General features: G+C 44.1%; 1 protein-coding gene across 1 annotated transcript in view; it reads left to right on the top strand.

Moving 5' to 3' along the window:
• LOC138658169 (B-cell differentiation antigen CD72-like) overlaps positions 1–15,530 on the top strand; it is a 155,114-nt gene that overhangs the window by 15,118 nt on the left and 124,466 nt on the right. The window contains exon 2 of the mRNA XM_069745695.1: positions 2,945–3,073. Coding sequence (XP_069601796.1) covers positions 2,945–3,073 — 129 coding nt within the window. The remainder of the gene's footprint in view (positions 1–2,944; positions 3,074–15,530) is intronic.

Raw genomic sequence — 15,530 nt, forward strand, 5'->3', positions numbered from 1 at the left:
GATTTGTTAACATCATACGCAAACATTGGTCAGTTTTGCAAAATGACAAGGTGGTGGGTGAACTACTCCCTAGTAATCCTAGATTCATCTACAGAAAAGCCCAGTCCTTGGGGCATTTAATAGCCCCTACAACGAAAATGACCCTTACAGATGGAGTAATAGGGAATTCCACCATAAATACACCTAAAGGGGGGTTTTTACCATGTGGTGGGTGCTATGGATGCACGCAGACTACCTTTAGGAAGACCAGAAAACTAACATTTCAGGATGCGGATGGTATGAAAGAATTTTCCATCAAAGACAATATATCCTGCCACACCGCTGGGGTGATTTATGTAATTCAATGCCCATGCAATAAGTTGTATGTGGGGCGCACCAAAAGGCAACTAAAGATACGCGTTAAAGAACACTTCAAGAATATCCAAAAAGGGTTCCTAGAACATCCCCTATCACAACATTTCAAGGAGAAACACAGGCAATCCTTGAAAGGAACTATTTTTTACAGTATCCAGGCTGTACGCCCTAACAAAAGGGGGGCGACTTTATCAAACAAATGTCAAGAATAGAATCGCAGTGGATTTTTACCCTGGACAGTCTAAAACCGAAGGGCCTTAACTGCGAATTAGAACTATATGCTTTTTAATTCCAACTGTACTGCATATTAAGTTATAACTACAACCCACACTGCTTACTTACTTAGTTCTGTCGCTGGGGACCCAAACGGGAAGAGCCAGTATGTCACGTAGGAGCAGACACACACTCCTAGGGGGTTGTTGATACATTACCCGCTACATATTATAGGTGTATGTATTATACCACCACAGGGTACTAATATTACAATTTTATAAATACCAATATATTTTTATTGTTTTTATAATAGCCCTTTGTTCTATATATTTATGTCCCCCATACATTTATGATTTTTATATATTTATGTTTTTAATAAAAGTGAAGTTTTAACCCGTAGTAGGATAGGTTCTTTTTAAAACCGCACCATGTATTTGCAGCAATTAATCAAGCATAATGCTAGCAGGTCTTTTAATTCTAAGCACACATGCAAACACAGTCTAATCTAATGCACATCAAAATAAACATTTTATAATATATTACACACAGCGAGCGACCGTGTGCCTGCCTTTACCCGATGAGGGATAATATATAGTTGCCAATATTCTATGGGGGATCAAGAGCGGTCAGAAACATGCAGCTTTGTGAAGGTGTTAGTGCACAGCGGGGTGCGGGCAGGGTACCTATATATGGGGCTGGAGACAGTGGGCGGTAACCCTGATGAAGGAGTGCGTGATACTTTGAAACGCGTAGGTTAGAATTGGCCCTACTGAGGCTCCATAGGCCAAGTGACGTCACTCACTGCTCTGCAGTGTCAGCCATTTTCCACGTGTATCCAGGGACGCCCCCGCTTGGGACGTCTCTGGCGCTACACGTAACTCTCGCAGTCTCCGCCTGCAGTACCCACAGCCACTGGTATCGGCTGACGCTGGCACCTGCACATTCACCTGCCAAGCGGACGGGAACTGCCTCCTGACACAGCTGACATCTAGGAGTGCAGGTCCGACATCTGAACCTGAAGCAAGCAGCCCAGCCGCTCAATGATCTCCACACGGCTGCATCCAGTAGGTAATAGAACATCAATAGCCATTATCTATTGGTGCGACATAGTAATATTACCATACAGGCTCAGCTGGTGAGCTACTAATAGCTACATTACGCATATAGTGGATTAGCGCAACCCTTCTATACTAAACATACAATAACCGGCAAACTGGATAGACAGTAGTGGCTGCCGCTCAACATCATAGGCAGTTTCAATATGTCACATTAGTATCACGGACGTGGATCAGTCTTAGTCACTTGTAGCGCGGTATTCCTAATTGTTCCATAAGAATTTGGACACACCTTATCATTGGATGAGCATGTTTGGGTTGGGTATATTCTGGGGCAGGGCTTATTGTGTGCGTCCTGTGATGGGGCAGAGTTTGGAAATGTCTTATCATTGGATGAGCATGTTTGGGTGGCGTATGTTCTGGGGCAGGGTTTATTGGGTGTGTCCTGTGATAGGGCAGAGTTTGCACAAGCTTTGTCATTGGATGAGCTTGTTTGGGTGGGGTATGTTCTGGGGCAGGGTTTATTGGGTGTGTCCTGTGATAGGGCAGAGTTTGGAAATGTCTTATCATTGGATGAGCATGTTTGGGTGTTGTATATTCTGGGGCAGGGTTTACTGAGTGTTTCTTGTGATGGGGCAGAGTTTGGACACACCTTATCATTGGATGAGCATGTTTGGGTGTGGTATATTATGGGGCAGGGTTTATTGGGTGTATTCTGTGATGGGGCAGAGTTTGGACACACCTTATCATTGGATGAGCATGTTTGGGTGTGGTATGCTATGGGACAGGGTTTATTGGGTGTGTCCTGTGATAGGGCAGAGTTTGGACATGTCTTGTCATTGGATGAGCATGTTTGGCCATGGTATGTTATGGGGCAGGGTTTATTGGGTGTGTGTCCTGTGATGGGGCAGAGTTTGGACATGTCTTGTCATTGGATGAGCATGTTTGGCCATGGTATGTTATGGGGCAGGGTTTATTGGGTGTTTCCAGAGATGGGGAAGGGATTGCTTGTGATGCAGCTTGTGATGAGATAGAGTTTGATTGGTTGTAGCTCATCGTATGGATCAGTTTGGGCTCGACCTATCATTGGGCAGAGTTTGGTTGGGTCATAGCTTGTTCCGAGGATGAGATTTCCAGCACAGAACACAAAGAAGAGAATGGACAGTCCACATCTCTGCCACCGACTTACACTTTATATAAAGTTTCTGTAACCTCTTTTATATAGACCAAACCCAAAGTGTCTGACTCCTGAGCAGACGCAAATATTTAGATCGCATTCCCGATTAGATTTGTACATGAGAATTTTTCCTTTTTGCTTTCAGATGACTTAGAGGAGAATGATGCGGAGTATGGGGATGTTATGTATGAGAACATCAATGGACTAAACCCACCAAGAACAAGAACAGAACCATCAGAACAAGCGACCGGCCGGGTGGAGCGACTCAGGACAGGTATTGCAGCACTGCATCATCAGTGTTTATGCGAGTGCAATGCGAGGAACTCGCCCGAGTCTCTCGCATCAATACCCGGCACTGCCACTGGCACTCGGAAACAGCTGCATAGAAATACATGCAGCCGCACGCTCCGGTCCCGAGTGCCGGCGCCAGTGCCGGGTATTGATGCACTTGCAAGTGTGACCCCGGCCTTAGTTTAGTGCGTGTGACTTATGTAAAGAGATCAGTTTGAAAAATAACTTAAAGACTAAAATCCACATCAGTGTCCTAAATACAAGAATATATCCATGCACAAGATAGGCCGGGAACACGAAGACTGCGAGAGCTGGAGACATAGATACAATGATGGAAATGTCATTATGAATGAACCTATGAGGCCAGACACATAACTGGAGAGCAATAAATCCACAAAACGGACATTGTACATAATATTAACTCCTGGCACTAATTGATTCATATTCTTCCATTTTCAATGCAGAGATACGAAAGAGCCTAAAATAATGTATAAGGAAAAACATGAGATGAGGGAGCAATTTGCACTCGAAAGCACTGACACAGGGGTAAAGTCCCCTGACTAAGCCGGATGTGAAACCTCTGTGAATGTCGTGCGCAGAGTTCTCCCTCCTCTCGTCTTTCTCTGGATCCATTCTCAATGAAGAGATGTATTGTATATTACTACCACAATTTAATATTATGCGCAATTTCTATTGGGGTGGTTTTATCGCTCACCTTCTTCTCCATTTATGCGTCTGATATTATTTGTTCATTGTTTTTTAATAGAAATTTTAATAAAAATCTAACATTTATCTTTTCGTCATTCACATTCTTTTTAAAGGCATTCCTCAATTTAAGGTATAATAAAAGTACCGTAGATAAAAAAAAGTCTACACGACCTTGTTGAAATGTTTTTATCATGTAAAACAAAATATCCTACTAAGAAGAGCAATTTCAGATCATTTCCTCTTGTAACGTCGCACGTAATCTGCACAATGCAATAGAAAACTATACTGAAGTGTTTCCAGGTGGAAAAAGAAAAACAAAGAGCTGAAACATTGCAGTTGAATAAATCTGCACAGCTTTACACTGACACGTTCCTGCGGTCCCCTGTGAATTTCTGGAAGTATTCAGGTCTATTAGCGCCACACATCTGGAATTGTCGATCTTTGCGGCTCCTCCTTACAGCAGCTCCATGTCTGTCAGATTACGGGGCTATCTTCTGTGTACAGCACCATCTTCAGGTCACCACAGATTGTCCCTTAGGTTCTGGTCTTGGCCATTGCAGAACTTCCATCTTTTTCTGGAGAAACCATTCTTTTGGTGATTTGGAAGTCACTTAGGGTCATTGTCAATCACAAGGTGAAATTTCCCTTCATCTTCAGCTTTTTCACAAAGACCGGAAGGTTCTGATGTAAAATTGTCTGAGATTTGGACTGTCCATAATTCCCTCCCCCTTGACTAAAGCCCCAAATCCAGCTGTTAAAAAAGGCCTTAAAGAACAATGCTGCCTCCACCTTACGTCACTGTGGGTATATTGATCTTTCTTGATGTGCAGTGTTGACTTTGCAAAAAATATCCCTTCTGGATTATAGATCTCAGGTTCCACCTTGGTCTCATCAGATATAAATAATTTCCCACATGCTTCTGGCAGATTTAATGAAGGTAGCTGGGTCTGTGCCGGGGCCCTGAGCAGGCAGGAGGCCTACTCGCCGTTGGGGACACTGGCACGCTATAGTGCTGGCCTCTGTGAGTGGACCCCCCCGCCTGCTCCGGGCCCCGGCACTTGCGATACTTACCTCTCCCGGTTCCAGCGCTGCAGCGTCTTCCATCCTCTGACTGTGACGTTCAGGTCAGAGGGCGCGATGATGTCACCAGTGCGCGCCCTCTGACCTGTGCAGTCACAGCACAGAGAGCAGGAAGACGCCGACGCTGAGGAGTCCAGAGCAGAGCAGCGACAAGCAACGAGACGTGAGTATTTCATTTTTTTTAAATATTTGGAGCAATATATGGGGAGGGGACCATCAGAAGGGGCCCATATATGGAACATTATATGGGGCTAATTCTATATGGAATATCTTATGGGGCCAATAATATAGGGAGCATCTTATGGGGCCAATTTAATATGGAGCAGTATATGAGGCCAATAATAGATGAAGCTTCTTATGGGACTAATTATATATGGAGCATTTTATATGGCCAATTATATATGGAGCATTATATGGGGCCCATTATACATGGAGCATCTTATGGGGCCAATTATTTTTGGAGCATTATATGGGACCCAATCTGTAAGGAGTATTATATGGGGCCCATTCTGTATGGAGCATCATATGGGGCCCATTCTGTATGGAGCAATATATGGGTCTCAGTATACTGTATGGGGTCGATCATATACTGTATGGAGCATTATATGAGGCCCATTACATATGAAGCAATAGATGGGGCCCATCATATACTGTGGCTCACTATACTGTATGGAGCATTATATAGGGTCAATTCCATATGGATCAATATATGTGGCTCATTCTGTATGGAGTACTCTGTGGTGCCCATTATACTGTATGGAGCATTATATGAGGCTCATTAATCTGTATGGAGCATAATATTGGGCTCCTTATTCTGTTTGGCGCAATATATGAGGCTCATTATTCTGTATAGAGGACTATGTGGTGCCAATTATACTGTATGGAGCACTCTATGGGGCCATTATACTGTATGGGGCAATATATGGGGCTCCTTATTCTGTTTGGAGCAGTATATGGGGCTCATTATTCTGTATAGAGGACTATGTGGTGCCAATTATACTGTATGGAGCACTCTATGGGGTCATTATACTGTATGGAGCATTATATGAGGCTCATTATTCTGTTTGGAGCAATATATGGGGCTCATTATTCTGTATAGAGGACTATGTGGTGCCAATTATACTGTATGGAGCACTCTATGGGGCCATTATACTGTATGGAGCATAATATTGGGCTCCTTATTCTGTTTGGAGCAATATATAGGGCTCATTATTCTGTATAGAGGACTATGTGGTGCCAATTATACTGTATGGAGCACTCTATGGGGCCATTATACTGTATGGAGCATTATATGAGGCTCATTATTCTGTTTGGAGCAATATATGGGGCTCATTATTCTGTATAGAGGACTATGTGGTGCCAATTATACTGTATGGAGCACTCTATGGGGCCATTATACTGTATGGAGCATAATATGGGGCTCGTTATTCTGTTATGAGCAATATATGGAGCTCATTATTCTGTATAGAGGACTATGTGGTGCCAATTATACTGTATGGAGCACTCTATGGGGCCATTATACTGTATGGAGCATTATATGAGGCTCATTATTCTGTTTGGAGCAATATATGGGGCTCATTATTCTGTATAGAGGACTATGTGGTGCCAATTATACTGTATGGAGCACTCTATGGGGCCATTATACTGTATGGAGCATAATATGGGGCTCGTTATTCTGTTATGAGCAATATATGGAGCTCATTATTCTGTATAGAGGACTATGTGGTGCCAATTATACTGTATGGAGCACTCTATGGGGCCATTATACTGTATGGAGCATTATATGAGGCTCATTATTCTGTTTGGAGCAATATATGGGGCTCATTATTCTGTATAGAGGACTATGTGGTGCCAATTATACTGTATGGAGCACTCTATGGGGCCATTATACTGTATGGAGCATAATATTGGGCTCCTTATTCTGTTTGGAGCAATATATAGGGCTCATTATTCTGTATAGAGGACTATGTGGTGCCAATTATACTGTATGGAGCACTCTATGGGGCCATTATACTGTATGGAGCATAATATGGGGCTCGTTATTCTGTTATGAGCAATATATGGAGCTCATTATTCTGTATAGAGGACTCTACTGTCCGGTTTCTGAGCAAATGTAGAATGCACAATAGATATCACTCATGTAATGTAAGAAGTAAGTGAAATCTTTGGCATTGTACTGTACCTAGATTTATCTGCCGTATCCGTACATTATGAATTGTGGTATGTGTTAAAGGGGCCCACCGGGACTCTTTTGCCCAGGGCCCATGGAAACCTGGAACCGGCCCTGCCCGTGACCTAGTGTTGGCAGCACGGTGTGATCCGTGACAACAGGTAACAAAGAAGGTCGGCAGTTTGGATACACTCATGATTTAAAAAAAGGCATAGAAACGAACATGTTTTGACACCTTCAGATTAAGACCTGCCTGGGTCAAAACACGTTGGTTTCTATGCATTTCTATGCCTTTTTTTTAAATCATGAGTGTATCCAAACTGCCTGACCTTTTTTGTTACCTGTTTTAATATGAAGAAATAAGTAGATGTTTTAAGAAACCTTGAATTTCCTGGGATCATTCATCCAAAGAAGCGCTGGATGGCAAGTATTTGATGCATATCAACCTTCACCCAGTGGACCGGTGCAGCCTGGAGGACATATTAACCAGCGGAAGAGGTGAGCTGACAATCTCATTTTATACATATAATCATAAACTGTATGGAGCATTATAAGGGGCTGCTGATTCAATATGGAGCCCCCATGCTTTGTCCAAGAATTGCTGAGGTCACGAACCAGTATATCTCTGGTGTTGGATATACAGTACGTACCGTATTTTGAGAATTTAATCACTATGGTATGGATTTATTTTTTAAAGGTTTTTTTTTTTATCCTGTTACAAATGGATCCCAATACTTCTAATCCTGGACCAAAACAAAAACGCAGGTCATGCGAATTTGCTTTCAAATTTAAGGTTGTATCAAGAGCAGAAGAAAGCAATAACAGTATTGCAAGTAGGGAATTTTGTGTTAACGAAAAACAAGTGAGGGAGTGGCGGAAAATGAAAGCGGACTTGGAAAAGATTCCAAAGGCAAAAAAAAGCTCGACGTGGTTTAAAGATGTCATACGAGGCTCTAGAGACTAAAATAAATAAATAAATAGGTTATGGAGTGTCGTCAAAATAGCTACTGCGTAACACGCATGGGGATTTGCTTATGCGCCCTTCAAATGGCTAAAGAAGACAAATTGAAAGCACCAGGTATTGAAAATGTTGTTGCTTCAGAAGCATGGTGTACCCGCTTCTTGAGTAGATTTGGCCAATGTTTGCAGGAAAGAACGAAGATTTCACAGAAGTTGCTAAAAGACCTTGATGAAAAAGTGATGTAATTCCACTCATTCAACGTAAAACAAAGAAGGATCCATAACTATGACCGGGGAGATATTGGAAATATGGATGAAAAACCCTCCAACGACTTTTGATCTTCCAAGCAAATTGCCTAGGACTGCATCTGTCTGGTCTGTTTTACGTGCAAGGGAATTGGGTGTTCCTGGACTGTTGCCTTAAATGGACTCGGTCATGACTACCTCCCCGTGCCACCTTGTTACATCTGGCGTAGTCGGCAGTATGGACCCCCGCAACCTCACAACTGTAAGAGAGGACTTTTGGAACTTGTTAATCCGTGGCTGCTCTAAAGAATTTAAAGATGGTGTTGACCGCTGCCAAGAAGGTGGTGGTCGTTGGAGCAAAGATGAGAGATGATGCAGCAGAACCCAATTAAATGGGTGGAACAGTCAAGTGTGACCCCGCCCGCTAATGGGTGGAACCCAGAAGAGCAAGATGGCGTCTCCAGATGGGAGACGCCATTACTCACCGTGATGGAACGGATGAGCATGTCGTTCCGCGGTGGCATTGGTCGCTAGGACTGGAGGCAATCTGTGGCCCGGGTGGAGACGGGCCTACACTTCGAGGCCTGGTGGTTGGAGGAGCTGAGCGAATGGCACCCATTCCGGTGATCGGACAAGTGGCCGGTGGAGAGTAAGGAACACGCGGAACCAGAAGGAGCCTGGATGATAAACTGAACTGTGGAAAATATGGGAGACAATACAGTACTATTTTACTCAGAACCACAGGAAATGAAAAAAAACATTTCACAGTAATTTTTTCATGTTTGGCTAATGGAAGTTAGCTGCGGCCTGTCATTATTTTTAAAAGAAAGACCTTGCCTAAAAAGGTCAAATTCCCACCACGAATTACAGTGTTAAATACATATTAAAGGCTGGATGTATGAAGACGGAACAAAAAAATGGCTGAAAGAAATTTGGAATGGACGACCAGGAGCAACCATCATTGCTACAGTACCGTGCGAAAGTATTCGGCCCCCTGGAACTATTCAACCTTTTCCCACATATCAGGCTTCAAACATACCAAATGTAAATTTTTGGTGAAGAATCAACAAGTGGAACACAATTGTGAAGTTGAACAAAATTTATTGGTTACTTTAAATTTTTGCATGATATATGGGAAAAGGATGAAAAGTTCCAGGGGGCCGAACACTTTCGTAAGCACTGTAGTTGGGGATGTGTTCAGAGCCCACACATCTGATGAAATAAAAAAATTGGCAAAGTCTTCTCAAGTTATTTTGGCGGTTATTCCAGGTGGACTTACATCTGAATTGCAGCCCCTAGATGTGTGTTTAAATAAACCTTTCAAAGACCGTGGGCGGAGGATGTGGCATGAATGGATGTCATCTGGAAATCTGATGATGAAGCTGGACATAGAATTACCGTATATACTCCAGTATAAGCTGAGACCCCTAATTTTGACACAAAAAACTGGGAAAACTTATTGACAAGTATAAGCCTAGGGTGGAAAATGCAGCAGCTACCGGTAAATGTCAAAAATAAAAATAGATACCAATAAAAGTAAAATTAATTGAGACATCAGTAGGTTAAGTGTTTTTGAATATCCACATTGAATCAAGAGCCCCGTATAATGCTCCATACAAAATACGCCCCATATAATGCTCCATACAGTTCATGATGGGCCCCACAAGATGCTCCATATTAAAATATGCCCCATATAATGCTGCACAAAGGTTAATGATGGCCCCATAAGATGCTCCATGGAATAATATGCCCCATATAATGCTCCATAAAGGTTGATGGCCCCATAAGATGCTCCATAGAATAATATGCCCCATATAATGCTCCATAAAAGTTCATGGCCCCATAAGATGATCCATAGAATAATATACCGCTTATAATGCTCCATAAAGGTTGATGGCCCCATAAGATGCTTCGCAGAATAATATGCTCCACATAATGCTCCATAAAGGTTGATGGCCCCATAAGATGCTCCGCAGAATAATATGCTCCACATAATGCTCCATAAAGGTTGATGGCCCCATAAGATGCTCCACAGAATAATATGCCCCATATGCTGCTGCTGTGATAAAAAACAAAAATGACATCACCTCTCATCGCTAGGGGAGAGGTGCCGGTGTCCTGAGCAGGTGGGGAAAACGGCGCGCTATGGGGGCCAGGTCCCAGAGTTGCCCCTGGCATTTGCGATATTCACCTGTCCCCGTTCCACCACCGTGCGTCGCTGTGTCTTCCATCTCTCTGCAGTGACTTCTGGGAGAGGGTGTGCACTAACCATGTCATCGCGCCCTCTGACCTGAACGTCTCAGCCAGAGGACGCAGGAGACACAACGCGGCGTTGGAACGAGGACAGGTGAATATCGCATGGCTCACCCTCCCCCTTCATACTCACCACCTCCTGGCACGGTTTCTGCTACTCAGATGGTCTCTAGTGCCTGCAGCTCTTCCTGTGTTCAACGCGGTCACATGGTACCGCTCATTAAAGTTATGAATATGTGCTCCACGCCTATGGGAGTGGAGATGCGTCCATATTCATTACTTTAATGGGTGGTACCACATGAAAGCTGAACACAGGAAGAGCTGCCGGCGCCAGAGACCATCTGAGAAGCAGGGACGTGCAGAGACCGTGCCGGGAGAAGGTGAGTATGATGTGATAGCCGCCACTAATACCACTCCCCCTCTCCCGCTGACCACCTGGGACAATGACTCGAGAAGGGCACTTTCAGTCTAAAAAAACAGGCTGAAAATCTCGGCTTATACTCAAGTATATGCAGTAATAGCAAAGTGGGTTCGTAAGGCATGGGAAGAGATTCCAGGGGACATGGTGCAACGGGCCTTCAAGAAGGGTGGCATTAGTAATGCTATGGATGGCAGTGAAGACAGCGCTTTGTATGAAAACGACAGCAGTGACCGTCATGACAAACTCAGTGATGATGACAATGTTTATGCTGATACCTCTTACCAGCTGAAGACGAAGCTCTGTTTGGACATGCAGATGAGGAATCCAGTGAATTTGAAGGATTTTAACTCTTGTGTTTTAGCTTGGTTGCTGACTGAGCTAAGGTTTTTATACTTTTAAAGTTATTGTTGTTACCATATTGTTTTTGTTGACCCTTTTTTCCACTTACAGAGCTTGTTTAATGTTTTTCTTTTAAAAAAATATTCAAGAACATTTAACCTACTGATGTCTCAACTAATTTTACTTTTTTTGGTATCTATTTTTATTTTTGAAATTTACCAGTAGCTGCTGCATTTCCCACCCTAGGCTTATACTCGAGTCAATACGTTTTCCCAGTTTTTGTGGCAAAATTAGATAACTCGGCTTATACTCGAGTATATACTATATATACGGTAAGTGGGCAAGCTATTTACCAAATGCAAATTTAAGAAAACTTGTCATGGGCTTTTATTTTTGGAGCAGACTACAGGATGTTAGTGGGGCAGTCCGCTACCTCCCGGCCAGGTCTTACTAGTGGCTTATGGCCACAGTTTCCTTGTAAAAACCCTGCGACAAATGTTTGTGTGTATCTGTCTTGGTTTGCAAGTGTGCAGAGCAGGAGGCTCTGAAAAGCTCCAGCTGTGTGAAGTAACACGGAGCCAAGTGGAGCCAAAAGACCTGGCAACCTTCAGTGTGACATGGCAGTGCAACAGGGTAACAGGTCTCAGTTACTGATTGTCTTATTTCCTGTCTGCGATCCAGAGGATACCTTTTGTGTTCCAGTTGTAAGTTTCTTTGGACGTTAAAAGACATTTGTTTTGAACTTTTCTGTGGTCACTGCCTGTCTGTCACACTGCACCGACCCTGCTTCACTACATATGGTTGGAGAATGTGGGCAATGTGAAGTGAGGCATGCCCAAAGCCCGCTGCATGTCAATTATTAGGCCTGCAACACTGTAGTCGAAGCCTGCTGACAAGATGGATGACCTTTTGAAGCAGTTGGTGCTCACGCAGCAGCAGCTGCAGTTTGAGTGGCAACAACAAGAGCAACAGCAGCAGGAGTATCAGCAACAGCAGCAGACAAATAACCTGTTGATGCAGCAGATCATGGCTATGTGAGGGACAGCCCCACCAGTGACGTCAATCCGTTCGGAGGCCCTGTATAAGGTCCGCTGAGGAATATGGGTCCTGAGGACGATGTGGAGGCCTTCATCACTAACTTCGAGCGCACTGCAGAGCGGGAGAGCTTGGCGTTTTCCCAGTGGGCTGAAGTGATGGCCCCTTCCTGACAGGAAATGCCCAGAAAGCTTACTTGGACCTCAGTTGAGACAATGCCCTGGACTATGGGAAGCTGAAAGTTGAGATCCTTGCCCAACTAGGGGTTAACATATATGTGCGTGCACAATGGGTATTTTAATGGTCTTTTGTGGAGTCTTGTCCCACCAGGTCTCAGGCATATGACTTACTGCAGATGGTAAAAAAATGTCTCCAGCCTGAGACCTTAACCCAGTTCCAGATTGTAGAGAGGGTGGTGGTCAGCTGGTGAGGGCTCTGCCAGCAGCCATACAGTGTTGGGTGAGACAAAGGGACCCTGGCACTCTGGACCAGGTGGTTGGGCTGATTGAGCAGTATACGGCCACTCAGGACTTTATACGGGACACTGCTCCACATTGGCTGTCACATCAGGCCCCTTCAGCCCAGGAGCATGGAAAAAATTCATGACCCTCTGCTGGGGCCAATCAGGATCGAGCCTGTACTGAGGGGGTATTCAGAAAAGAGAGTGACAAAAGACCCATTTCCCCTAAATCAACCCCAAGGTCCGGTCATACCACAGCTATTAAGTGTTGCCGGTGCCAAGGGCCTGGACATGTCGCTGCCAACTGCCTCCTAACAGTTGAACCCATGGACTGCGGATATACTTGCTGATGTCTATGTACGCCCAGCCCGTCTGCACTGCAACTACAGACACTGCTGGCAGCGAACCCCAACTGTGCCAGGTACTCATCAAAGAGTACCAAGCTGAGGCTCTCTTGGACTCGGAAAGCTTAGTGACTCTGGTCCATGGGTCTTTTGTTGTCGGGGACAACCCCAATGGATGGAAAGTTGGGGTGGTGTGTATACATGGGGAACTCCAAAAGTACCTGACCACGGAGGTTACTTTTTCCACACCATGTGGAGAAATAAAACATGTGGTAGGAGTGGTGAAGACCCTTCCATATGGGAGTCCACATTCCAAAGAATAGCGGGTATTACTGGCACTGAATGCTGTAAGATTCCCCTGTCTATAGCAATTAGATCTTCTAAGGATCGGACACTCTGGGATCACTGCTGAAAAGGGTGGTGCTCAACATAGGAAATCCACAATCCATATAGCAAACAAAACAGAGAAAAGAACTGTGGCACTCACCCAATTTCTTCAGCTAGAAACGTGTCCTTTATTTAACACTTAAGTCAAAAATAACATTCTTCGGCTTTGACAAGAGTAGGTGAGGGAGCGGGGAGTGAAGAGACTGGACGACGGCCGTTTCGCACACTAGCGCTTCCACGGGTCCATGTGAGCCTTGTTGTATGCAAGGATCACTATGTGTCCCCCAGGATGCGCACAGAAGCATATTGAGGCCGCAGGAGTGCATTGCAGTCACAGGCATAGCTGTGATTGCAATGCAAAATAAAAGTAAGCGTTGGTCTTGGGCAAGCTATTTGCCCAATGCAATTTTAAGAAAACCTGCCACTTTTTTGTGGTCACTGCCTGTCTGTAACACTTCTCCAACCTCGCTGCACTACTATATATATATATATATATATATAGTATGTCATGAACCGGGGGTGTTTGGTTGCCCCAGTTCTTTCTTCAGGGATTTATTTATATCCCACTCCCCAGTTCCGGTTTGGAACTGGCAGCTCTCTGGCACCCCCCTTACCCTCAGGTCAGTCAGAGAACTGCACCTAAGATAATTAGACACCAGAAAGGCTGCCTTACTGTGTACTGGCTATTGAGCACACTGCAGAGAGGACAATATAACTACTCCCACTCAGGCAGGAATTATAATTATCAAACGCTGTCCGTCACTGCCAGTTTTGCCCAACCAGCTCAGAACTCTTCGCTGCCACAGCTGCTTTTACTATGATTAATAGCAGGTCAGAAGCCAACCCCATAAGTAGCGTGATTTACTTCAGAGGACATTGGGGTTAAGTTTTAGAGCAAGGATAATGAAGCTAGTAAATATTATAACTTTTACTCCAAAAAGAAATAGGCAGTGTTTACAAAGAGTATAAAAAATGATATTACAAGATGAGACAATTATAGTATGTACAAAATAATTACAAAATAAAAGGTATTAAAGTTGAAAATAAACTTACATTTTTCTATCATTCCATGGTAAGCCATGCGGCAGGGAGGAGGAGGAGCATATGTCCCAATGCATAAGGCACAGTATCTGCTAGGTGACTTCCCAAGCCAAGAGAGACAGAGGGAGAGAGAGGGGCTCTAGTCTGGCCTCTGTGTCTTATACCTGTGCTCAAACTTAAGGCACTCCCACTGTGTTGACCTCGCTGGGTGGTTGGGGAACTCCCCTTTCTGAACAGTTATGAAATACTATATTACCCATATCACTTAGGCTGCTTTCACACATCAGTTTTTTGTTTTCAGGCTAAATCCGCCTAATTTAAAAAAAAAACGGATCCTACGTAAATTGTGAAAAACTGATGCGCTGGATCCGTTTTTTAGCTGGATCCGGTCTTCTTTAATGCGCATGGATTTTTTTTTGATTTACCATTTCCGGGGATGAGAGAGAGAGGGAGAGAGAGAGAGAGAGAGAGATTGTGTGTTTTTGTCATGTGTTTTTGGCTTGGTTTTCCATCACTGTGAGTTTTTTTCTGCCAGACAAAAAAAGTTGCAGTGGACGTTTTCTCCGTCCACCGGAAACGACTATTTGGATGGATCCGGAAAAAAAATGGATGAAACGTCTGGCCATCAGGCACAATCCGGTGCAACTCAATGGGAAAATAACGGATCCGGGTTTAAAAAAAAACGGATCCGTTTTTTTTTTTTAATTGCCGGATTGTGCCTGAAACAAAAAGCCTGATGTATGTTAGGTGTTGAGTTCCCGCTTCTGCACAAGGGGAATCTCGAGCCATCTCCGCTGCGGTCTCCCATTCTTATCCAGCTGCAGTGGAGTCTGCTCAGCAGAGACGTCGGTCCCAGCGTCTTGCTCAGTCTCACTCTGTACAAAGAGTTACTGCTGCTTTTCCTGCTTCTGCCATTGAAGTCAGTGTTGGGCAGCGGCGAGCAGATGCTTTTGGGGCTAAGTCCTGCTTTTCTTTTTCTGAGCATGCCCAGGGCAA

The sequence above is a fragment of the Ranitomeya imitator genome, chromosome 1, assembly GCF_032444005.1.
Source record: "Ranitomeya imitator isolate aRanImi1 chromosome 1, aRanImi1.pri, whole genome shotgun sequence".
In the NCBI taxonomy this organism is placed as follows: Eukaryota; Metazoa; Chordata; class Amphibia; order Anura; family Dendrobatidae; genus Ranitomeya; species Ranitomeya imitator.